Consider the following 25,641-nt stretch of genomic DNA (forward strand, 5'->3'; position numbering starts at 1 on the left):
GCCCTGCCCTGCATTCAGGTGTCCCCACAGCAAGCCCTGCAACTGTGCCCTCAGGTGTCCTCCCTCAGGGTATCCTCTCAGATGTCCCCCCTCAGGTGTCCTCCATCAAGTGTACCCACAGCAATCCCTGCAACTGTCCCCTCAGGTGTCCCCTCACGCCCGCCGGGGCCCGCGCTCCCCGCCCACACCGCCCCCAGGGGCGGGAAGCGGCGCGCCGGGGCCGCTCCGTCTCCAGCGGCAACGCCGTAACACGGCGGAGCCGCCGCTCCGAGCCGGGCGGGGGCCGCGCTGGGCTCCTCCGCCCCCGGACCCCCGCACGGGGGAAAGGTCGGGGGAGCACCGGGAGGTGCTGAGGGGGCTTGGCGGGGGATCCCTGTCGCTGGCGCGGTGCCCGCCCGGGATTCCGGGGCGTGCCCAGGGAGGGTGGGCAGGGAACGGGGGAGGTGAGTTCTGCAGGGCGGTGCGGGGCAGCCGAGGGGTTCTTCCCCCGCCGGGGGAGGTGAGTCCCGGGGGACCGTGCGGGGGAGCCCAGGGGTCTTTTCCCCCGTGGGGGGAGGAGGGTCGGGGGGACGGGAAGGGTGTGCTGACTCCGCTGGGAGCGGCAGGGCCCGGGTGGCCCAGGACGGTGGAGCTCAGCGGAGCGAAACCCGGCATTTTATGATGGTTTTTGCTCAGTTCTTACCGCGCCTAAGCCCGAGGGGCAGCTCTGCGTTTTGCTGTGGTTAATCTCCTTTCTGGCTGTGAAGCGGGTCTCCCGGCAGCTGTGCACAGTTACATTTAACTGCATAAAATCCCTTAACAAGCAGCTCCTGCAGAATAGTTCCTAAATCCGTTTTCTGTAAATGGATAATTTTAACTTCTCTTTGTTTGTTTGTTGTTGTTTTTTTAAGTTTGCTGTTGTCCCACATGCAGTATAAATTATCATTTAAGTTGCTGACAATATCAACAATACCTTTTTAAGTAGTGTTTATTCCTGAGGATTTAAACATTTTTGCTTTTTGTCTTTTTGCTTTTAACAAGGCTAAGTCTATTCATATAATGGATACACACATCAGGAAAACGGCATGGTTGTTGGACAATGATCAGTTTTTGGAGAAAAATGGGTAAGGAAGTTGTTACAGAAGCTTGTTGGAGCTTCATACATAGATATAAAATAAATTCTAGCTCATATAAACTATGTACTATGTCCCTTCAAAACATTTATCATATATTAAATGAATGTTTAAACAACTGGCAAAGTATAAAACAGTTTCTACAGAAAAAAAATTAAATGACTTTACTACAATACGGGAACATTATGGGTAATGAAGTAATCCCATAAAATTAATTGTCTTGTAGGGTGGCCACAAAATCCCATGCACAGGGTGATCCTCTACCATGGCAAGATTTTACTGTGTCTCATCTAGGACCAGATAATGGATTATTGGGAACACATACCAACAAGACACAAGATCTGCTGGTAGGCGAGTTTTCCTGCTAAATGGAGCAACTAGAACAGTGACACATACCCACTATAAATACAGAGTGAGAAATAAATAAGCTGATAGACAACTAATATGTTTCCTTACATATATTTGCATATACACAGACAATTTGATAGATATAATCACTGAAGTGATGCAACTACATGTAGTTGTTCTGCAGAGATAAATCAGTCTGTGAACAAATCAGGCAAAACAATAAATGTAGATCAGCTGTAGACCCTGCATTTTTCTTCAAAAAAGCAGAAGGCTATATGTCCCTTCAAACTCTGAGTCACTTTTTGGAGATGCTTATTTTGTTTTCCTCTCTGGTAAATCACTGAGGTATTTATTTTAATTCTTTTACTGAACTCTCCTATTTCTTGTCTTCCTTCCTGTCTTCTCCAAACTCAGTTCTCCTTCCCCTTCCTTTATCTCACAATCTGGGGGTATTCTGAAAGCTTCTTTTCCTTTACATCCAACAGAGTATTCCAGTAGCTAAAATTATGTTGTTCTTGGACATGCACTGCCTACCAGTAACTGTCCTTAGGACATACGTTTTTGTCACATTTGAACAGCACGTTTAATTCCTCATACTGTGTGTGATTTTTTCTTATTTGATCCATAGAGAGGACAAATGAAGACAATACAGTCTCAAATGATGCAAACCACAGAAGAATGGATAAGAAACTACAGTTTAGAATCCTTGCAATTAACATTAGAGTATCTGGTAAACAGGGGCAATATTATTTCGTAAGTACAACACTACCCTTGCTGCACTCAGTCCTAATTTGTGTGCACCTCTGATGTTAATTATGCACAGTGTTCCAGGAATTCAGGAGATGGTGTTGAAGGGATGGTGTTTACAGAGGAGACTGTTACTGATTTTGAGTCCAGACTTTCTGAGTAAGTATCAGTCTTGTTTACAGTTTTGATCTGTAACTGATTCTATATCCCCACTCCCCAGGACTGCAAGTCCTGCCCTAAGTCTTAATTTGTTGTCTGTGGGAACTTGAGAGTACCTCAGCATTAAATCCTTTCTGCTGAGGTTTAGGGTAGGTGATAATTGTGTGACACTACAGCTGAAGCTTGGGGTTCTTTTTATTGAAGATGCCTATTAACCAGGTGTTGATGTGAAGCAGCTCATTTTAGAAAGGCAGCTATTAAATGGTCAGGTTTTCACAGGTAACACTGTGTATTTGTGGGTTACTTTTACTGGGTTAGTTTCAAGTCATGGATCTAGTCATGACACGTAGAAGTTAAAAGTTTTCTAAGTGGATTTTAAATGTATAAAATCAAGGAAACTTAAACTAAGGAAATCATTTAATTAATAGGTTCAATAAGCTGTAGAGTAACTATAATGTTTTTACTGGTCTTCACAATTCCTAGGAGTGCTGCCACTTCAGCATACCTCACTGTGTCTGGCTTTTATAAAAAAGAAGCAGCTTTTCTCTTTCAAATATTTGTTTAAACTTTTTGTTCACCAAAATGTAAAAATCCTGTGCGTGGTTTTAAAAAGAAGTAGGTTAAAGTAAAACAGTCTTAGAGGCCAGCAAGCATTTTGTTTTACCTCAGGTTATACCTATTTTGGCATTAAGTTGTTGAAGGTTGTGCTGTAGTTAGTCTGGCACAACAATGAACGTGCTGCCTTTCAGTCACAATGTTATATTTCATAAGTGTCTTAAGCAATAGTGTAGTTTATATTAAATACATCTCCTGACAATAAACTGTGTGTGATGATCTAAACTCAGTAGTGCCTGAGCTGCTGTTGTTCACATATAGAGGTGGTGAGTATCCCTCTCCTGTTTCTGAACAGAATAAACCGGCAACTCGTTAGAAAACATTTTGGTGATCCAGCTTTTCAAACACCTACATATCTGATCAGTCAAACAGCTTTAGGGGAAGGGGAATTTAAATGGTTAACCCTGCAAGCACCAGTTGTGTAAGACCACTGAAAACAGTACTTTTAAACACCTGTTTCTCAAAGATTTTGCATCTGTGAGAGAAAGGATGTGATGAAAAGAGGTGGTTGATTGTTGATTGTTACACTGAAGCACAGTGCCGGGGAATGCCTTAGCTAAGTGTGTGCTATGCCTTTTGTCAGAGCAATTGAACTTTATCAGCAGAGAATTCAGTGGCTCTTGGAGGACAGCAGAAAGGTAACTTTAACTTTGTAATATGTTTTTAGAGTGGAACTGTGTATGAAATTAAAGAATAAATTAACTTTTGAATACTAGTGAGAAGTGACTTGCAGAAAGCTTATGCATTTTCATTTTTTACTGTGAGTTCCACATCATGTGCAGCGATCTTGACAGTGGATTGGTTTTTTTGATCTTTCATTGGTATGCAGTTTTCTGCTTTCCAGATCTAGTATTTTTCTTTCTCTTAGCAGTTTTAATCATCAGGACCTCCCAGCACAACTTAAATGGGAGCAGACAGTGCTGAGCATCCTCTGACTGGAGTGGAACTGTCTCGTAGTCCCTTGTGCCCCCTCTTGCCCAGCTGGTTATGCACTAACTTTGCCCAGCAGTGCTAATGCTCAGGATGTAACTCCCTCTCAAAGGGGAGAGAGAAGGAAGCAGCATTCCAAAATCTGGTTTCCACAAAGTTGCTTGATTTGGCCTGAAGGAGATGCTACAGACAATGTTATGTTTGATTTATCCTCTCAAACAATGAATAGGTTGTCTTGGGAAGGAGGTAATATGATTCACTGGTAAGGATTAGCTGGGACCCAGTTAACTCTTTTGTTTCTTTTTCTTCTTCTTTTTTATCCCTTTTTTCCTTCTTTTTTCCCTCCTTAACTTTGTCACTGTGTCATCTTTAGTCTAAAAGGTTTAAAATGAAAATAAATATCCAGTACATGATTTAAAAATGGTGTTGTACAGAATAAACCGTAAAATTATTAAAATTGAGATAAGATAGTATTTACAATTACTTGTCTCTTGTAAGGTGTTTGGTGTTATAAAAGGAACCAAAGTGGGACTTTTGATTGATGTGTCTCACATGAGTTATGGACCTAGACTACTGGATTTTCAGAAGGACCTTTTGGTAAGTAATAATAAAGTAAGTTCTGCCAATTCTAACATTATTGAAGTAGTATTATTAGATTTTCTCAATTCTGTCAATGTTCTCAATGGGATAAACTTGCCTAACAGAAACAGTTAGAGGTAGAACCCAGTTGTACATAGAGCTGTTTATAATAAGTATGGTTTTCTTATGCCTTTACGTTTTGTCACAAGGCACATTTCACAATCTTGGTCAGAACCTTGGTGAATTAATCAGTTTCTGAATTCTTGGAAGAAAATTGTCCTTTATTATGCTCTTTATTTTTAGAAAACTTTTGTAGTAAGGAAGGAAGATATAATGTAGCTGGTTTACTGTCTAAATTTGACATTTGGTATGGTTTAATTTCCCACATTCTTGAATTATTTAACATCAATTTATATTATCTGCATCTTTTATTTGTATGTTTCAGATAAAACTCCTTCAAGAAAACTCAGTTTCTTTAATATTTGAACTATTGTTTAGCCCCATACATGAACATGTACTAACCATTTTTAGTACTTGCTCGGTTGGTGGATATGTGCATTCTAGATCAGGGTTGTTTCATGTGCTCATCAGCTTTACAGAAAAACTGATACCAGTACAACAAATATTCCTTGACTCCTGCCCCATTAACAAATCAGTTGGAATACCATAGATTTGCAGGTATTGTCTCTGTACTTCTCAAATATTTGAATATGTATGAGTTTTTCTTGAAAGCTTTTCTCAGTGGTAGCTGGAAATACTGCTGTCAACCAATTTTTGGGAAATTACTATTCTTAATCTTTTACATAATAACCCTACTACTGGGTAGTAATGCATTTTCAATTTTTTGTTCATTAGTGCTTAATAGATGAGCAGCTTTGTTACAAGGAGCAATTGTACTGCCTCTCATTCAGTGCAGAAATTTCACCGCTGTGGGAGAGTCCAAAAAACATCAACGTTCACGTGTAAGTAAGTTCATTTCTCCGAAAAATAAAGGTGTTTCAAACAAGGCCTCCATTTAATTAGAACAATCTCTTGTAGGCAATAGTGCTTTTCATCTTGTGCCTGTAGTGATTTTAAGAGGGGAGAAAAAGCAATGAGTTCAACATGCAGTCAGTGATTTCCAGCTGGTTGTTCACGTTTAAAGTATCTGAGCAGCTCCTGTGGTTTGTAGTAATTTTCATGATCTTCTTCTTTAGCACCTGTACATATTCTTTCTCTTTTTTCCCCCCTCCTAGGCTACATGAAGCGAGACAGTGGATACAAGAGCTGGAGCCTGGTCAAGGCTGCAATTTGCTGAAAGCCTTTAAGCATGTCCTTACAATGAAAGAACTGAATTCCCTGGTTCTTATTGTAGGAAGCTGGTAAATTCATTCTCTCTCTTAACAACCAGCTTTAGCTTGGATACAGAATTGGTACAAGAAACCAGACTGGATACAAAAATAAATAGAAAATTTAAGATCCAGGTCTTATATGTTTTTAGTTCATACCATTGAATTCCTTTATTTGTTCCCTTTTTTACTATTTATAAATCTTCTCTTTTCTGATATGAAGCTACATTTTTCCTTTGCAGATCAATTATCACAGTAATCTATTGAGAGTCTGCTAGCTCTAATTTTACATCAGTAAAAGCCTTCAGCATCGTTAAGGATGTCACTGAAAGGGTCCATGCCTCTGTGAAGATTAGAGGATAAGCTAGATTTTGCTGTAAAATAGCATTAAATGTTGAAGGATTGTCTTCTCTCTGTGATCTTAGTTGTGCTAATGGAAAACTTAAAATTTCTGATTAAATAAATGAAACCAGGCTGAGATTATATAAATTATGGACATAAATTCTGCAGTTCTATTGTCATAATTTGAAAATTGCAATATTGCAGTTGGGATTACAAGGAAAAGACTACAGTAGGGATTCTAGGAGTGTTACCCTACTCCTAGTTTATTAACTGTAAGTTAAGTTCTAAAGCACAAAGCAAAGTTTTCCTTTCGTTTGGGCCTTTGGAAGACAGTGTTGAAAGGTTTTCTGTCATTGTTTGTCACAGGGGCCAAAGGCACAATTCCTAATTTTTATCTGCCAGGACCAGCAGGGAATAATTTAGATCATTTAATCCACAAGCTGTCGTGAATTGGAATAGAATCTTAGTGCTTTTGTTATCATTCAGGTTTTCAGGACAGAATTAAACCCTAGTAGTGGTACCTCAGTAATGGTTGAAAAAGGGAGAGGAGGTCAGGTTGTGCTAAATGCATAAATCATTCCCATGATTTATTATTTCTTTCCCACTGTTTTTTCTTCTCTGCCTTCTTCAATATGGCCTTTTTTTTTCCCATTTAATTACTGCCATTGTTAATATCTCTTTTTCTTTACTTTTTGTATCAGCCCTGATCAGCCTTTTGAAATATTGTGTGATTATGCTCAGCAGTGTTTGCTGGGGAGGAAACTGCAGATTCACACTGTTACATATGATTGCAGCAATCCTGCTTCTCTTGTAAGTAATTGTGTTAATAATTAACTTCCTTAAGTGTCCTGTCTTTTTTTTCCTATTCAGCTGTAATGCCTTCTCTCATAAACTTGTGGGGGAGCTGACCTAGTCATTAGAGAGTTCTTGATTTAGTGTTGTATTTTCTTTAGAACAGATTTGCACACATGAAAAAATCTGTTTGGAGCATCATCTTTGTAACTTTACTGAGTTAGTTTTTCAGCCTTATTAAAATAAGACTGGTAAGCAAATGATGGAAACATAATTACTTTGGCTTTCTCACTACATGTGCCTCAAAGATTCTTCTTCTATCTCTACTTGAGAATTGAATACCAACAACCCAAAAGAGACTAGCAAATCAAAGTAACTCTTTTTCTTCCTGTTTATATTGTGTAGGCAGTTCTGAAGAATCTTGCAGAAGCTGTAGAAGGCCGTTATCATTGCTACTCTTCAAAGGGAGAGGTGGGTGACAGTTAGAGAGGCAAAGCATTTTTCTCTCTTTTTGATGATTCTTCCCTTTGAGGCAGTGGAACAATTATGATCTGAGTAGAAGTTGCTAGCAAGGCTTGGTACTGAAAGTCTCTGTCACAGAAGTGCTGAGGAAGTGGTCAATAAACCTGTGGTTAATTCTTTCTGCAACTGAAAATGTTCCTAAAAGCACAATAAATTCTGCAGATACTGTTTACTGACTTACAGCTGATGAAAGCAGTGGTTTATTGTAGCATGATTCAAAATAATAAAATAATATCTTGTTTATAAATTATTACTAATTTATATACAGTGCATTAAATACATTTACACTCAATTCTGCTATGCCAGGCAGTCTTGTATTGATGTGTGCACTTTAAAATAAGAAAGCTGCTGTGGGTTGGTGTTTGAATAGTAGTTAACTTATTTTTCCCCATTTGTTTTTATATTTGCAGTATTTTGATAGCAGTGATTTTCATTTGCTTCTTCAGGAGTTCCTGAAGGCCAAGGACCTACTCAAAAGCATCAAACAGACTTTTCAAAGAAGACTTGGTGGCTCAGTTAGTAGTAAAACAGCAGATGTATCCTTTCATTTTCAGATATATGTTGAATAACCAAGGTCAGAAATGTTTAGGTTCACAATATGAAAAAAAATTTTATAAATAATCAGGCATTTTCAAAGTGTTTTTTGCTTGTTGTAATCACAGCACTTTAGTTTTAATTATGTCCACCATACTGGATACTTCAGACTGAGCATAAAAAAAACGATGCTGAAACTTGCACGAGCTTTTCTTAAAATCCATTTCAGGTTTCTGCAGGATTTGCAAATACAGCACCTTCCAGCTTCTTCCCAAAGCCTCCAAAGCTCAAAGGACCATTAGTTATTCAAACACCAAGTGTCCTGGCCAAAACCTCAACAGACTGGTTAAAGACATATGGATTGAAAGGTAGCACAGAAGGAAAAACTTAACAAATATGAAATATGAATCTGAATGTGTGTTCTGTATAAAGTATTTATTTCTTCCTATAGCCAAGAAGTTAAACCTTTATCAAGTTCTGGCTCCCAATGCTTTCTCTCCTGTGGTGGAGTTTATACCTATTCTTAAAAAAAGAATATCATCAACTCTGCATGAGGTAAGTGATGAGGAACGTTTTTTTCCTGTGTTTGTTTCTTTCTATTGCTACGTATTTCTAGTTAAAATCAGTGCTTTGTAAGTTAGTGAAATTCTACAGGCTTTAAAAGAAATTTGAACCATAGATTCAGATCAAATACTACTGCCATTCTTAAGAATGATTATTATTTTTCCTTCTAGAAAATCATGATGCAGTTTGAATGGCATGATGGAACTGTGAAAAATATCCATGTTGACCTGCCAGTATTATACAACTACCAGGTGAGTTGTCTATCTCAGGGCTGGATTACCATCTAATTATTCCACATTAAGTGTCCTTTTCTATCTTGATATGCCCTCATATAATGCCTGCATATACTTGCAAAGGTCATTTTCTGTAGAGTTTAGACAAATTACCTTAATGTCTTTAATTTGACACTGTGTTAAAGAATGATACGTTTGAAAATACTGTGTTTATTTTAAATGATGTGTTTTGTTATGTACACTGCCTAAAAATGCTATTGAAGAAATGGTAAACTTGCAAAAGCTGTATTTTTTAAGCTTCTTTTTTTCTTTTGGTAATATGCCTGACCACTATTTTGGGACGTGCTAGCAAGAGGAAAAGTGAAGAGGAGAGTTTAGACCTTTAGACTCTTTGTTGCTTTTTTATCACTGTATGTTTTTCTCATGGACTGTATTCTCTTATCGTTACTAAGAATGAAATGTTGCTGTCAAAATGAACAAAAATCTTTTTTTTTTTCATTACTATGCTGTCATGTTACTTCTGTGTTCATCATTTGATGATAAAAGACTCGAACTTTTTATTTTTAACATAAATTTTCTGTATTTTATCCATAGAAACGCCTTACTAAAATGGTAAATATCTATGAGAAACGAATTGACTGGCTCTCCATTACTAGCAGAAGAATATGGGGGAGTGTTTGTGAAAAGAGGTATTGTATTTGACAGCCCTTTTTTGTGAGATTTGAAGTCTTCATCTAGTTCTGTGTTTGAGGATAGTGCTTATTTACAGTGTGTCTGAGGCCTTACCCAATCTCAGTTGCACAGTTGCTCTTTTTTTCTAAAATCTCACCTTATGTTTTGCAGAATTAAATTCAGTGTTTATACATTTTGATACACAGGTAGAAGATACTTTTCCCCTGGCAAGTTGGAGTGCAGTGAAGATAAAAATACATAATGAAATAAGATTTTTTTCTTTTCTTATCCAGGGTGGTTATACTTGTTGATATATCAGTGACAAACTCTATGTACATCACCCGTATCCAACATTCTCTGCGACTTTTACTTGAGGAACAAATGTCAAATAAGGATTACTTCAATATCATAGCGTGAGCAACTGTTGAAGATTCTTTTAAAATAATTGTAATGCATTGCCATGAAACAGGTCTGCTCAGAGACTGTAGTTACTAATGGACATATTTTAGATTTTTAATTGTATTTAATGTTTTTTAGTGAAGTAATTGCAAAACTAGCAATGGTTTGTCTTTATTGGGTGAGTGCATGGATCAGATGAACAGAGATCAGATTAGTAATTAAAAATCACTGGTTTGGGTGTGGCTCACTGGAACTGATTGCATCATCCCTGCAATCCAATACTCATCCTGCTATACTGTTCATAGCAGTATTAATACCCCAAATGAGATTTTTCTTTTGCAGTGAATTTATTCTTTCTTTTTGCTTGTTCTAAACCATAATCTGCAAATTAATTGCTGTTATCTTTCCATGTAAGATTTGGGAGTGACATTGTGCCTTGGCAGCAGGAACTGCTTCCTTCCCATCCAGAAAACTTAGAAAAGGCTTGGAGGTAGGATCAAATAATTATCCCATGTGTGTGAGTTCAGTGATCACAAGTCTTGTGAAACAGATGGAACAAAGAGCAATGTGAACAATTAAAAATATTTATACATTTATCATATTACAAAAATAGGTTGCCATGTTCTGCACTGATTGTTCATGATGGGTTGTTGTAAAGACACCATTATAAAGTTTAATATGTCTTAATGACTTTGTATTTCATATATATACACAATATATATGTACACAGATACAGAAATGTCTGTGTAAGAAATGCACAGGTTACATTAGGAGTTGAAGACTGCTTCAAATACAACTGAAATGTGAAACCTGAACTGTGTTTTTTCCCCATATACTTTGGAAATAAATCCCAGGTTTCTTTTTGTGGAGTCACACCCACAGTGTTTTCATTGTATATCAGGTTTCATTTTTATTTCTACAAGTTCTAGTATGCTAACATTTTTCCATATAAAATTAAGAGATAATTGTTTCCTTTTTATGCTCTGTATCTCACCTTAAAAACTGGTTTTCTATGGTGGCAGTACATAAACTAGAACAAATAATTTGGGCCAATATATAATTTGGTTTTGCACTCTGTCATTCTCAAAAATTTTAGACTCCAGTGCAGTGTTATTTCAGATTCTTAGCTCTCTTTATTGCTTTAAGGAGAAACAAAAGCTTTTGTTTCTTCATTCTTTGAACTGTAAACATCTTTTTTTAGATGGGTGTTGAGCCTGCAGTGCAAGGGCAGTAGAAATTTCATGAGTGCACTCAGGAGAGCTGTAGAAGTCGACTTCAAAGACAAAGAGAAACACAAATCACAAGGACTTTACCTGCTGACTACTGGAATACCTGATCAGGAAACAGTAAGTATCATCATAGGCAACTCTTCTGTAAGTTCCTATCAGAATTGTCTCAACTCTGGTTTTCTCTCTTTTTTCCCCTTTTTTTCTTTTCCTTTTGCTAGTCATCACAGTTCATTGGCAGAATACTCCTCCTTTACATCCCTAAGGCAGCCCAAACTTCCATCTCTGCAATTGCTGTTCATGTGTTGGAGGCAGCAGTTATTAATAATGTGCCATTCATGGAAAATTCAGAACTTGCTCTTAGGATTCCCTCCCCCTCCAGCTCTGGCCATCATTTCACTGGACATTCCTGAGTATGAACAACTCTGATTTTTTTGTATGGTACCATTTCCTCATAACTGAGGGGAACAAAGACACAAATAATTGTCCAGTGAAACTCTATAGTACCCTGTGTAGAGACAGCTCCTGTTTTTAACCACAGTAATCCCTTGCTTGGATACATGTTCATGGTACAGGGGCTCCAGGGCTGTTAAACCATGTGCACAGCCCAGAGTTCCTCACCATGAGTATACAGTGAGGTGTCTCTTCTCTGGAAATTCTGTGCAAACCTAAGAAATCATCAGATTGGGAGGATTTGTATATCATTTATAAGTGTCAGGAACCAGTGGAGTAGACAGAAGCTTGTCTGAGGTAGAGGGTCACTACTGATGGGTTTTTTTCTCTGTCTTACAGCACACCATCAGTGCTTATGTGGCTGAGGTTTGCAGAGGTTTTGATTTACAGCTTCATGTCTGTCTGTTCAGTGCCATGGAGGACATTGGCTCCAGTGGGGTTATCCCAGCCCGCTATGCCAGCCCTGCAGAAACTGCCAGTGCTTTTAGAGAAATAGTGCAGGCAGCCAGGGGCAGATTCCACTGGTTTGGAGAAGCAGGTATGTGAGCAGGGAGGTCAGCACATACTTCTTTTTCATTAATTAAATAATATGTATTAATGCTTTTTTTACTCCCAGATCAGGTAGTTGGCTTTTTTTAGGTTATACCAATGCTCTACTAGCACTGAGATATAAACTCAAGTTGTAGTTTTATTGAGACTTTCAATTGCAGTGAATTTCAATAATGCAGCCTTAACACAGCAATTTGGTATTTTCTATTTGAATTCACCATTTTCTGTTAGTTTTTTTTTTTTAAATGAGCGTTTAAAATATAGTAATATATATATTACTATATTTATTATATATAAAATATTATAAATGTATATATAAAATGTATATATATTATATATAATATACTACTAACACAACAGGTTCAGATAGTCAGGGTTGCAGGAAACAGAGGTTTTGTGATTCTTTTCTCTGATATTTGACATATCTACAAATTGTTGCACATTTACAAAAATACATATTTTGTACACTCTAAAAAACCCTAATTAGTGTCTATTTGATTATCAGGTATTTTTGAAAGTGATGATATTACTAGTATTGTGTCGGAAATGGAAAAAGCAAAAAACTACTCCCAAAAGGTATGAATTATATGTAACTTTTTAAATTATATATTTCTTCCTAAAAAAAATTCAGTGGTATTTGTTCAGCTGTCAGTGGAGGAGATTGGACAAAATGAAAATCCTTGCAAGGGCAGGAATGTTCTGGAGCATTAGAACAGTCACCAAAGGGTAAATATGGACTAGGAATTAGTTGTACAATAGCACTGCAGTGACTGGTGTTGGAGTAGCCACGATTCCTTATCAAATGCATGGATTTTACAGTTGAAATGATTCTCCTTTTCTTTGCTAATCCTGTGATGAATGTTTCTCAACTAGAATTAATTGTTCCTTATAATTATATATATGAATAAATAGATCTAACATTTATATGTGTTATATAATAAACATAATATTATGATCTTAAAAGTCACAGTGGAGGGAGAGTTGTCACTGGCACAATACCTTTGTTCAATTCTAAAACAGTTGTTTTCTGAAGTGTACCAAGGGTGTAGCATTAGACCATATCTCTCCATATACATTCATATGACTTTTTTTCCAAAGATATTTAACAAAATAACTGAGGCAGTATAGCCAGCCTGGCACTACAGTGGTTGTTTCTTATAAAAGTGTGATTAGGAAGAGTTATGCAGTAAGATACATGTCCAGAGGGCTGAGCACTTTGTTGGATGCAAGTCTGAGTCACAAAGGTTTTTGGTCTTGTTAAAGAAGAGTCAGTGGATATTCAATGACATCTTAAAATATTTTAGTATCATTTAACAGATGCATATACTTGGTTCACCATCTTCCAATTTGTTCTAGCCTTGGTATGCATACTGTTGCCTTTTCTTTTGGAATGTTTGCTCAGAGCAGGAAGGATTTCCATCCAGTGTGTTTGAGCAAGCACAACACAAAGGAGTGTTAACTATTCAGTTAAGAGTGTTAAGCATTATCAGATTGATCAATTCAATATGAATTTAATTTATTAATACAGTAATAAATATAAAATACCTGTCTTTGAAATTTCATATACTTACATTTCACGTATGTGAATTCCTAAACAAAGTGAACTTCCATTTCAGTGTGCATTCCTGGTGGAATCCTTGAAGCAACGTTCAGTAAATCAGTCTGTTAATCCATTTGCACCAGAAGGAGATTCAAATGCACTTACAAAGAATGAGAAAAGAAGGCCACAGAAGTTGCCATCTCCTAAACCCACAGCTCCAAGCCCGGCTAGAATGGTTTGAAATGGTCCCATTGTTAATGTGCTGGGGTTTAATTAGAGATCCTTCCCAGATATTCACAAAAATAGCTCTTTGTGACAGAAGTGCTCAGCTGAATATTTGAGGGAATTAAAACAGCACTGTGATAGTACTCTGAATTTCCATTTGCATTCAAAATGCTACCTGTACCAAAAATTACATCTTACTGACTCCTGCTAAGTAGTTAATTGTAATGGAATCACAGAGTAAAGGTGTCTAAATAATCCCTGCTCTGATATTAAAAGCTTACTGGTTAATGAAAATATGGGCAAAGCAGAAATGTGCTTTACCAAATTACATCTGTTTTGCAAGTCCTTCTAGAAGGTACTGAATTTTATGGTGTTCTGCTCATTTACAGATGAGCTGCAGCTCAGTAGCACATCCAACATAAAACAAGAGCAGGATTCAGGATTTGCTTCCTGCCCACTGTGCTTATTTCCGTGGAGTTACACTGCTGAGTCCTTTGGGATTTTGCTTATGTTTTCTGTGTTGTTTTTGGCTGTGCACACATTTGGTTTGAGTGGGTGTACAAATCTGCAACAGAAAGGGACAGTGCCAGTGTTTACCATTTTGGTGTATAAATGAATAGATACAGAGCTTTCAGTTGCAGAGGATGTATTTAACCTCTCACCTGGAACTTTCAGCTCTCATGGGAACAGCATTGTAGGTGTGGGAATGCAGGGAATGGAAATGTAGGTGTGAGAATGTTGCAAAGACCTCGTAGGTGAGCTCACACAGGCCTTCCAGGCTGTTTTAGCAAAAGTGGCATATTCTCAACACCTCTTCACAAATGCAGGGAAAAAGTAATTACTCAGAGGTGACTACACAGCATAGTTTTGCAGGGATTAAAATTGTAGAAAACTGGTACAGGGTTGTCTGTAGATGTTTGGGGATATTTATAGTAGTGCTGTATGTTTAATTAGATGTCACTTGATGGCTCAGTGTCACAGCAAAAGTCTTATCCTACAGGAGGGTTACACAAGTGCTGTGTTGTTTAGCAGAGGGCTCAGCCCCTGCAGGGATGGGCCATACACCTAAAGGAGGAATTACTGGGGTCAGCACTAGATTTCCAATATTCAGTAAAATGCTGAAGAAGACAGTCTACACTGTATTCTATAAAACAATGCCCTCACCATACTAGACTGCTCCTTCCAGTGGCAAAAGTGGTCCCAGCTCCTCTGCCTGTAGATGTTGGTCTCCAGTTTTATGGCAGCAGATGATGTCAACAAGATAATAAAAACAGAGCAATTAAAAGTTACTTCACCCAGCAAGAAACTACAAATTAACACATTGTCATGGCAGTCTGCTGACTTGTCAGAAAAGCCGGAGTAAAGCAGGAACTAGAGAATAGTGAAGGGTAGTTCCAGTTTTGAATAATGCAGTTATGATCCAACTGAAACATTTTTTACAACTATTTTTTTAATGTGCTTATAGGATGTTAAAGACAACCATGGTGCAGGGAGAAATACTCCTGTAAGAGTCCTGGCATGGCGTCCTCCTAGTGCCAAAGCAGAAATTCCACCAGGTCTGGATGGATTAGGGGCTTCTTCTCTTCAGTTTCTTTGGGGTTTTGCTTAAAAGACAGTATTTAGATATTTTATTTAAGCTTTTAGAAACACCTGAAGTTTTAATCTTTAATCAGACTGATAGAAAACATTGTGGTTGTTTTGTGTAGTGATTTTCAGCTCATATGATTGAATACCCTTCCTGTATCAGGAAATGTCTGGTGTGGGGGGTGGAAAGTAGAACCCAGCTTTGTCCACACTTGAAACCAGAAGGCTCAGCAATTCAGAGGTTTATTATGTTATTAGTTCAATATATCCATTTCCACTCATACTGTTAGATCCTATTGTCATTAATATGCTGTTTCACTTGATTTATTTATGATCTGGTAATGAAGGAAGATTACAACACAAATGTCAGGTTGTCTGAAGTACTGACTCTTCCAACTGTTCCTGGTATATGAAAAACTCAATTGATTCCAGTTACTCTTGGTCCCTTAAAGTCCAATTCATTTCTCCTCCATTTTTTTGTAGTTTTCCTGTGTTTTTTAATTTGCATCTTTGCAAACTTAATTTGCAAATTTTTTTCTTTTTTTTTACATCAAATTTGAGTCTTCAAATCTACTTATTTATTGAAATTAGAATGTCGGTATGTAGCAGTGTTTACAAATCTGGATTCATATTTGCTCTGTACAAAGTTAATTGGTTTTTCCAATAAATATTATGCTTATTCAAAGTCCTAATATTTTCAAATTAACTCCTGTGACATTCTTCCCAATGGTAATTTATACATTTGTACAAGTTTTAGTTCCATATCTATGAAAGCCACATAAGTAGTTCTGTAATAGGATTTTTCTTAACCAGTAGCTAAGAAAATGAAGTATTTATGATTGTGGTAATAGGAATATCTGAAGTGAAGAACAGGGTTGCATTTAAGAGTTTTATGTAGCTGAAGTTAGTTAATTTTTTTTTTATTTCTTATTTATTTATAGCACAAAGAATAAAAGAATGGCCTCAGACTGAGAATAAAAGAAAGGATAAATCAAGGAAGCAGCCGGAGCTTTCTCTATCTGTATTTTACACTGATAAAGGAAGAAATGTGGGTATGTCTTACCAGGATAGGATGGGTGAAGCCCCTTTTCTTATCAGCATTTTGATTATAAAACTGTCAGGTTGTTAAGTCACTGATAACCAATGTGCTTTAAACAGTGAGTGGAAGTGAGTTTATCAAACAGGGGGAAAGATTTTTAGGTTTGAGTGGAGGTGGGTGGTTCTTTCTTTTTTTTTTCCTTTTTATTTTCTGTAAAGTCCTTTGGCATCTTCTGGTCAAAGGTGCTCTAAGTTAAAATGCTGTCATCGTGCTTTAGATCATTATAGAAAATTTGGGTTGGAATTTTTTGAAGGTGACAGTTTTTAAAAATAAGTGATTTTTTTTTAGGTACTTTGATATATAGAAACTGTACGATTTTTTCAAACATGGAATTGTGTATGAAATGTTAGTCTGTGGGTTTGGGGGTTTGGTTTATTGGGGGTTTTATCTGGTTGGGCTTTGTTAATCAATGGTCATATGTGATTCAGAAGGGCTATATTTTAACCTAGAGCTCTCAATATTGCTTGTTCATTTTCTTAAACAGGTACAGTAAACCAGAAATATCCAAAGACTATGTGCATAAGAAAGTCTGTTCCCCCTGTTACATTGCCAAAAGAAGAGGAAATCTGTTCAAGCAAAGAGGTAATTTTCTCCTTACTAATAAATTGCCATTTTGGAACTATCCATCTGAATTAATGAGAACGTGTTGACTGTGATTTTGTACAATGTATTATTACTTAAAATTAAACTATATTTTCCAACAAGCAATTGTTCCATTGGTTTGTCTTACAAGTGGCTGACCAAGTACAGTATAAAAAAGCTTGAATTGGAATTGCCCAGGCTGATGTTTGGTCCAGGCTGCACCCACCAAAACAAAACTGTGGAGTCTCTGCACAAGAAAGTATCAGCAAAATACTGTTCTATCTTCCCTAGTGCAGAAATCAATGTAAGTTTTTTCAGATGTCATCTATCTACTTCATTGAAAGCCTTTGTATTTGTTTTAGACAGTGCATGTTGATCAGTGTTTGTGGCTTGCTGGTGTGATGTTCCCTCCACTCATCTCTGTTCTTCTTTCTAAATCATACTTGTAATAGAAAGCCAGAGAAGGTCTTTTATTCACCACAAAAAAAACATTTAGGATGTTTGAAGTCCATGGGATCTTTAGGGTGTATCTCTTCTGCTCATACAGTATGAAAAATAATTTTAAAATTTTAAGTAAATCTTTTCAAAATCATGTGTAAGTTAAAACTGGGAAAATGTTAGATCTTAATTTTTCAGTTTGTGTAGTGACTGGAGAGAAGCACAGGAAGGATATTATTGCTCTGTCACATCTATAAACTCTCAGAAATAATGCAAGAGCTGCACCTGTCCAGTCAATTATATAATTGTGTTGCCCAGCACAGCTGGCTGAGATGAGAACCAAGCTTCCCTAATTTGGGTAAACCACTTACCAGCAAAAGAGTCACAGAATTGTTTTCTTGCCCTATTTCCTGGAGGTAAAGACAAAAAAAAAAAATGGATCTCCCTGTTTTCTAATGCCAACATGGCATACATAGCAGCTGAGCTCAGATTTCCTGAAGTAAGATGTTCCTGTACAAACTGCATTTTTCCAGGGGGTTGTGAAACATCTGCAGTTTCAACTTAAAGAGCTGGAAATCTACACAGAACAGCTGGAGCGAGTGCTGCAGCGCTACCTCCAGAGGGTACAGTGGCTGCTCTCAGGTATTGCTGTGGAAAGCACAACTTAAATATACACAAAGTCTTCTGCTCTGCTGTTTCTAATAGAAACAAATCCAAACCTCAAATATGAACAAAGGTTTATCTGTTTTGCGTTTCATGGAAATTTTAAAACTCGTTTTTATGGATACAAGAATACAATGGAATGTTCCATCTGTGTAGCTGATAAAGATTTAGTTTGCTGTGAAATAATTGGAGCTGTGATGTAATTTTTTACTTTTTGGATGTTGTGTTCCTGAATACAGAACTAGAAACTTTCTATCAACAAAATATATACAGTAACATATACAAGCTTTTAAATTAGCTTTTTTGTTTCTTTTGCTAAGAATGTGCCTTGTTTAGAAGTTCAGCATCACTGCTGGTGAAAAGCATTTTGATCTCTGTGTTGCTCATAAAGATCTTTGTTTAATTTTTTGCTGGATTGTGAAGTAGGAGCTACAAATTATTTAATGCAAGTTGCTACAGTTGGCTAATAATTAATGCTTGATAGTGCTAGATTTGAAATGGCAGAAAACTTTTCTATTATTAATCTTTTAACTACCTAGTTACTGCATAGATTAATGATGTAGAAATGTGCCCAGAATAACCCCTAAAATGAAGATTTACAATATGCTCAATAAAATACACCTGTGTAATGACCCTTAATTAGTTTTCCTGTTCTGGCCCAGGAAGCCGAAGGTTGTTTGGTACCATTTTAGAAGCAAATGTCTGTGTTTTGATTGACACATCTGGTTCCACTGGCCCATATTTGCCACATGTCAGAAAAGAACTCACCTCCCTTATCTGGGAACAGCTGAGAAGAAATGAGGTCAGGTATGGTGAGTTACTGATAAAGATTGAAATCTGCACTACCTATTATGTAATAAGTGCTTGTTAATTACAAGCAATACAGTGCTGAAACACAATCCAAGTAATTGTTAAATGTTAGACTATAATATGCATGTGACATAACTGCTTTTTCTGTTCTTTTTAACCAGCTTTTAGTTCTGAGCTCTCTAACATCTGAGCCTATGTTGTAGGCTGATGCTGTTCACTCTTCTGGGCTCAGCATTCCCATAGGTTTTCTGTTCATGCAGAGTGAGAGATGCTTTGTGACTCCTCCAAAGCTGAAGATTTAATCCAACACTAGGTTCTGGGGTGGGGGATTTGGTTGGGGTTTGTTTTTTTTCTATTGGGTTTGCGTTTGTGGCTTTTTTAATTAATTTATTTATTTACTCCAAAACTGCCTTATCCAAAGTGACTCATCGTGTTGGTGAGGGTTAAATGTTGTGGGTCATCTTTCTCCTCAGGTTTAACCTGCTGAGATTTGCAGAAAATACAGAGAGTTGGAAAGAGTGTCTTGTAGAGGCAACTGATGAATCATGTCATGATGCTGTGCAGTGGGTTTCCAAATTCCATGCCCATGGTAACACGTGCATCCTCACAGCTTTACAGGTTAGTAAATTGGCTGCCACGTATTGGAGAAGACGTTGTGTCTTGTGGTGATAAAACACTTCCCCCTGACTGGTAACATTTTAGGGAAATGATTAGGTCAAAGCATACAACATTTTTATATGCAAAGCATTGAAACCAAGCTGCTGTTTCTGGCCCCAGGGCTCTTTGATACCAGAATTAATTACTCGCACTGAGTTTTAAAAAAAATGTCAACTGTCAATAGTTGCATCAATATTTGTGTTCAAAGAATACTGGAGAGAGAAAATAGCCAGTTGCTCAAAATTATGTTTATGTACATCTGTGGCTGTGGTATGTTGCTCTGAGCCAAACAGGGTTTTTAAAGAAGCAGTTTGTTGGAATTTCATAGGCTTTGAGTGCAATTCTTGAACTTCAGTAGCAGGTGAAGAAACTTTTCTCCTATAAAAATGTTCAGTGTAGAAATTAAGTAGTACTAATAATTTAAAACAGAGGCTGAAGGAACTCGCAATTCCACAAGATTTAAAATTTGAATCAAAAAAGAAGTGTTGCCTTAAATGAATGGTTCTTCTTCCAGACACCCTTGCACAGTCTCTATATAAATTTTATGGAATTCATCATGAATCAAGTCCAGTAGAACTCTGAGGTGTGTCTGCAATACAAAAATGTCCACTGAGTCAATGACTGTAGCAGTTTTTCATAATATGGAAAGGTCAAATCCTAATGAGCCTGATTTTCAGACATTAAACATCTTTAACTCCTATGAAATGTGATGTAAAAAATCTTTTGTCAGCAGTTCTCCAAAACCAATTAATTTTCTTATTTCAATGAGTCAATTTTTAATGACTTCCTGCTTATAAATATGTTGTCTTTTGCTACAAATTACCTACTTTATTTTTCAAATGTATATCCTTGGTCTCTTTCATGATTAGTGAAAAGGAAAAGACAAAAGTAAGTCGATTAATGATGTGGTAAAAATAAAACTATCTTAAATCATTGGAATTATGTTTTTCTTCTTAAATATAACTTTTCATATAAATGTACTAATTATTTAAGCTTATGTTTTGCTTTTCAGAAGGCTCTCAGTTTCCAAGGTGTAGAGGCCCTGTATCTATTGACTGATGGAAAACCAGACACCAGTTGCAGTCTGATTTTGGAAGAAATTGAACGATTGAGAAAGGACCAAGATATTAAAATCCACACCATTTCTTTTAGCTGGGCAGACAGGTATATGATACTTTGCAAGAACAACAAAAAAACTTTCCAAATTACTAGTTTATTTATTGTCAGAAATCTCTGTTACCAAGATGGGAACAGGGAAGGTTGTTCTGACACGGGTATTTGCCACATGACTTACGTTTCATACAGAAGTTTATAATCATGTCCTCCCAACTATTTTTAGATGTAATATTTTTTGAGGAGTTCTTAGAAATTCTTTTTCTATTGCTGTTGCTTTCAGAGAAATCAATTTTCATAAGCAACTTTCTACTTTGTTGTTAACAGAGGAGCTAATGAATTTCTGAAGAAACTTGCTTCCCAGACAGGAGGGCGCTACCATTGCTGCTTTGGAGATGAAGATGGACAATTAGCAGCACACAGAATATTGACAGAGGGACTTGAAGATGAAGATGTATGCTAAATGGATTGGTTTGGGTTGTTTCATTTCAACTTAGTTCTTCACCAGAAGTCAAACTGCATTTAAAAAAAAAAAAAAAAAAAGAGAGAGAGAGAAAAAATAACACAAGACTCCTAAGATACTTCACATTGAAACCAAAAGGAGGAATCTTAGTATTTGTCTTTTAACCTTTCTTCTAACTGCCTTGGTCTGGTGCCCAAACCCAGGAAAGGAGTATACAATGCAATATAGGTTTTGAAAGAGAAGTAAAAAATATATCTTGGACCACTGTGGATTTTAAGCTAACTTTAGCTTTTACTGTGCTTTCTTATGCTTACCATCTTGTATTTCATTTAAGTAATTGAAAAATCCTTATAGAGTGTTTGGCACATTAATTCTCCAGCATGAGACCTCAGGGATTCCCACAGCAGAAAAATGTTAGTGAACAGAACCAAGTTCAATCTAAAATTGCTCTGTTCTCCCCTTGTAAGACCAAGACCTTCTCTGCAAGTAAGGAAATGTAGAACTTAGGCTCAGTTAACTGATTTGGTAGAAACAGAAAATAATGAATTGTTGCAAGTTAAAGTAGAATATTTTAACTATGTTTTCAGGATCCAGCTTTCCCTTACTTTGAAGGAGATGATTTAAAGAAACTTATTCAAGAAGTAGCAAAAGCTAGAAGTTTTTTAAAGCAGGCAAAATCTTGGAGGTGAGTATTTATCAAGAGTCTTTGTATTTTTTATTTCATGGAAGGAAGACAAGAGTATCTGACTCCCAGTGTCTGCTATATAAAAAATAGGATTGGAGTGAAAGACAATTAAATTGTATTGATCCTTATGTTTCTTCATTGTTATCCTTCCTAACTGCCAATCCAGAACCAGAAAGCACTATTTCAATGGTAACAGTGGGCAAAAGTACATGCAAAGAGCTTTAAAATGCATTATACCTCTTCATACAAAAGGTTTTGTCATCCAGGGACACAGCTGAACAAAGGCACAAAGGTACTATGTGCCTCTGTGAAAAACTGCTGGAATTCTTGGGGATTTGTTTTTCTTTCAAACAGATTATTACTTGAAAAACGGAATATAAACCAAAAGGACAATTCCAGCTTTCAAAGAAGTCCTCAGGTAAATAGATCATAGTTTATACAGTTCATGTGTTTCAGTAGAAGGCTAATATTTCATAAGCCTAATGTTAAATGTATTCATTTTCAGCAGGGAGTTTTTCCAAAGTTGAAATAATTTGTAATGATTTTAGTTCTTAGCTGAGCTGGTCCCCAGAATAACCCAATATAACCACAGAACAGTTCAAAGGGGACAGTGTTTGGGGTGAAAGGAGTAAGGCAGGTGTGTGTTTGTAGTTATCAGTGGTCCAGCTCATTCTAAGAGTGAGCAGTTCAGCACATTAGAGGGTTAGAACCAGATGTAATGGCTGTAATAACAATTGCTGCATGTGCTGCATGATTTATGTGTTAAATGAACAAGGCTGACTGAAAAAAGACCCCACTAATAGTAAAGAACCTCAGCAAACATGGCACTGTTGTTACAGAGTGATGGGAGAAGCAGCTGGGCAAACTAAACCTCTCCCAGAGCCAACCTCCAACCTGCTGCTTTTAAACTGGCAGAGTATCACAGGAAAAGAGAAATGGCTGGGTGGAAGTACTTTCTCAGAGTTAAACAGGACAGAAGCATTTCCCACAGAGCTGTTTGAGGGAGAGCTGTGGACACACAGGCAACTGCAGAGAGTTGCACTACAGAACTTTGGTCTGCCAAGATATTCGTCAGGGAAATGGGTAATGCAGACATAGTGAGACTGGTTTTTAAATCCTTGTTTCTGTGGCTGTAGTTTGTATTTCCTTTTAAAAACATTGCCCGGTCATTCAAAGAGGAGAAAAAAAAAAATCCAGTCAGCCCCACTGGCTAAGAATGCTTGTTCATGGAGAGTGGAACCTGGAGCCTGGCCAGGTATGTGCAGAATTCAGCATTTAAGGGCTGATCACTCAAGAGAAATGCTTGGAGAGGAAATGAATGTATAACCATCCTGTAGTAGCAAGGAAGTTGTTACAGGCATGCAGAGATAAACCTAGTGTTCCACAACCATCTCAGTCTTTCAGCCTTCCAAGGAAAACTGTATTGCTTGTAAAGCATATAGGAATACATTCCTGTTAAAGTACTTCAGAAAGTACATAGCCCTGGAGCACCATTAAACATGTAAGGAAACTTTCAATTTAATTTGTGTTGGTTTTCCGTTGCCATTTTGTCAGGGGTGATGGTGAGCCTGTGCAGTTTATATATTTTGAGTTTTTAAAACTATTCATGTGCTTCACTTGTAGGATTAAATTTTAGATGAAGAAAAGATGCTGAAGAGGTTTGGAGTCAGACCACTAACCTGCTTCTTTTCAGAGTGTGCTCAAAGCTTCCAGCAGAAAGAGAGAAGATGAATTCTTTGTTGTCACGAGTGCTGGCCAGAGCAGTTGCAGGTGATAAATGCTGCATTGACTCCACTTGCAGACTTTGCAGGACTCAAAGTAAATCAAGCCCTGAACTCTCCAAAGTTTCAGCATAAGTAGAGGATAGTTTTCAATATAGCTGATACAAATTTTAAAAGTGTATGTATTTCTAATATAATTAGGAGTTATACAGGGTTACAACTTTTGTTTCTATTCTACTGCATCATATTAATAATTTCTTCAATTAGTTGTTGGTATGTCCAAATTGTCTTTTTTTGGAAGTTGGTTTGAGATTTCCTTCCTGGTACTCATTATGCCAAACAGTTGGGATGGATGGCTGTGATATTAGGAAGAGAATTCTCTATACCAGTTTTGCATAGAAAGTCCAAGCAATAACTTTAGTGCAGAAAACAAGCTTGGAATTCATGTTTTTGTCAAGAGAAGTTTGCTAATAATTATTTCTACCCTTTGCTTTTTAAGTTACCAGTACAGAAATATTTAGAGGTAATGATTCAGAAATGATCAGACATGCAAACAAGTTGCTGATACAGCTTGGTTATGTTTGTGTAACCAGACACTGCTAGTCTTCTAAGCAATTCTGTTAAGTTCTTATGTGTTTCCTGTCTGGAAAGATTTAAAGTATGTTTGCCAGTACCAGCTGATTTATGAAATACACTTTTTTTTACTGCAAGGCTCGGTAATGACAGCTCACTAGTATTTTGTAGGTGTTTATTGTTGCCTTTAAGAGGATTATAAATTTATCTCAAGTGTTTAATATATGTAATATAATAAAAATGGATTCAGACTGCAAAATTCAGATGTGCTATGCTGTACTTCCTGGGATTTTGGTAGTGTATATGTGGAACTACTGAGATGCTTTGATATGAAAATGTTAGTTGTAAATTAATAGGATTAGTTACGTTTCTGTTTGGAGTATAGAAATATTAGATGACAATCACTGATAAAATAAGTGAATTTGTACTAAGAAACGTTAAAACAGTAAATCCAGGTAGGAAGGATGAGTGTTCTGTATTGCCAGGAAGGGTTTCTTATATGTTCCTTGGAGGAAATGTCACAGTACTGCAGCATAGATTCTGATATTCTTACAAAGGTCCTTTCAAAGAGCTTAAAAGGAAATATGCTTGTGCAGGTGTGGTAAATGATCTCAGAGGCTCTGTGTGAAGGAAGAGTGTCATGCACATGTCCAATTTCAGTGGGTTCTGTTAAATTACAACTGTCAAACCTCTCATTTTATAGCCTTTTTTCCCCCTGTGTAATACTTGGTGTTCAGATATTTTACTCATTCAAAACAATTCCATTTACATGGGCTGATTGCCAATGGATCTGTGTAATCCTGAGTTGTGGCAGCCTACACTCGTACTCATCACTCAGCTGTTTGTTTTGGCTTGGACTGGTTGTTTCTGTGGGCAGAGCAGAGCACGTGTCTCTGATTCTCTTGAGCTCTCACACTTAAAGTAGGTGTTAGGAACTGAGGAATCTTCTCTTTGGTTAGAATCTGTGTAACCCCAGAAGCTATAAAAGTCAGTATTTAGCCATTACACCCCATCCAGGGTGCCTGTGTTCAGGCTGTGCAGCCGAAGCCTTGTTGTCTTGGAGGCTGGTCAGCCCTGCTACCCACTCACAGCAGCTGCTTCCTTAAAATACAGATCCTGTCTCCTTCTTATTACCCACCTGGAAACTCCCATCCTACCTGCTTCCATCAATCTGAGGGCTACCGAGCCAGGAACACATTTTAAGGAGATGGTTCATTTGGGACAATCTGAGTAATGGAGTGCTCTGTGAGTGACTCCAGTGTCGGTCTGTCAGGTTTATGTCACTTGCTTTCCTGCTTTATGCTTCCTGGAATGCAATTCACTGTATTCAAGACATAATAAAAGAGGAGTTTTATAATTGACCAAGATGCATATTTTTCTGCCA

At 37.2% G+C, this 25,641-nt stretch overlaps 1 protein-coding gene across 7 annotated transcripts; it reads left to right on the forward strand.

Annotated features, from left to right (window-relative positions):
- The first annotated feature begins 251 nt into the window (after positions 1-251).
- Positions 252-25,614, forward strand: VWA3A (von Willebrand factor A domain containing 3A). Of its 7 annotated transcripts, none has more exons than XM_039390389.1 (34): positions 252-499; positions 1,021-1,103; positions 1,339-1,459; positions 2,089-2,213; positions 2,292-2,366; positions 3,565-3,619; positions 4,410-4,508; positions 5,346-5,452; positions 5,726-5,851; positions 6,862-6,970; positions 7,358-7,423; positions 7,885-8,010; positions 8,238-8,376; positions 8,460-8,563; positions 8,743-8,823; positions 9,400-9,494; positions 9,771-9,890; positions 10,292-10,366; positions 11,078-11,222; positions 11,895-12,093; positions 12,610-12,680; positions 13,721-13,879; positions 15,335-15,425; positions 16,395-16,505; positions 17,037-17,134; positions 17,286-17,438; positions 18,106-18,214; positions 18,898-19,042; positions 19,519-19,663; positions 20,718-20,866; positions 21,143-21,269; positions 21,866-21,963; positions 22,318-22,381; positions 23,587-25,614. In XM_039390389.1, the coding sequence occupies exons 2-34, from the start codon at positions 1,039-1,041 to the stop codon at positions 23,590-23,592; spliced, it is 3,558 nt and encodes a 1,185-aa protein (XP_039246323.1). In that variant the 5' UTR covers positions 252-499; positions 1,021-1,038; the 3' UTR covers positions 23,593-25,614. The 7 variants fall into 7 exon arrangements, with proteins under 7 accessions (XP_039246323.1, XP_039246333.1, XP_039246318.1 ...); XM_039390384.1 differs by having other exon boundaries at positions 253-499; positions 20,715-20,866; XM_039390395.1 differs by having other exon boundaries at positions 253-499; positions 7,921-8,010; positions 20,715-20,866.
- Positions 25,615-25,641: the final 27 nt, after the last annotated feature.

Source organism: Pipra filicauda, unplaced genomic scaffold (assembly GCF_003945595.2).
Source record: "Pipra filicauda isolate LSUMZ 115617 unplaced genomic scaffold, ASM394559v2 scaffold127_size2900866_pilon, whole genome shotgun sequence".
Lineage (NCBI taxonomy): Eukaryota > Metazoa > Chordata > Aves > Passeriformes > Pipridae > Pipra > Pipra filicauda.

What these genes read in the sequence shown, in the direction of transcription:
- VWA3A (XM_039390384.1), top strand. Translation starts at nt 1,039, where the DNA reads ATGGATACACACATCAGGAAAACGGCATGGTTGTTGGACAATGATCAG. An exon ending in AACAGGGGCAATATTATTTC is followed by an intron (nt 2,214 to 2,291) that starts GTAAGTACAACA and finishes ACAGTGTTCCAG; the next exon opens with GAATTCAGGAGATGGTGTTG. An exon ending in CTCCAAGCCCGGCTAGAATG is followed by an intron (nt 13,880 to 15,334) that starts GTTTGAAATGGT and finishes ATGTGCTTATAG; the next exon opens with GATGTTAAAGACAACCATGG.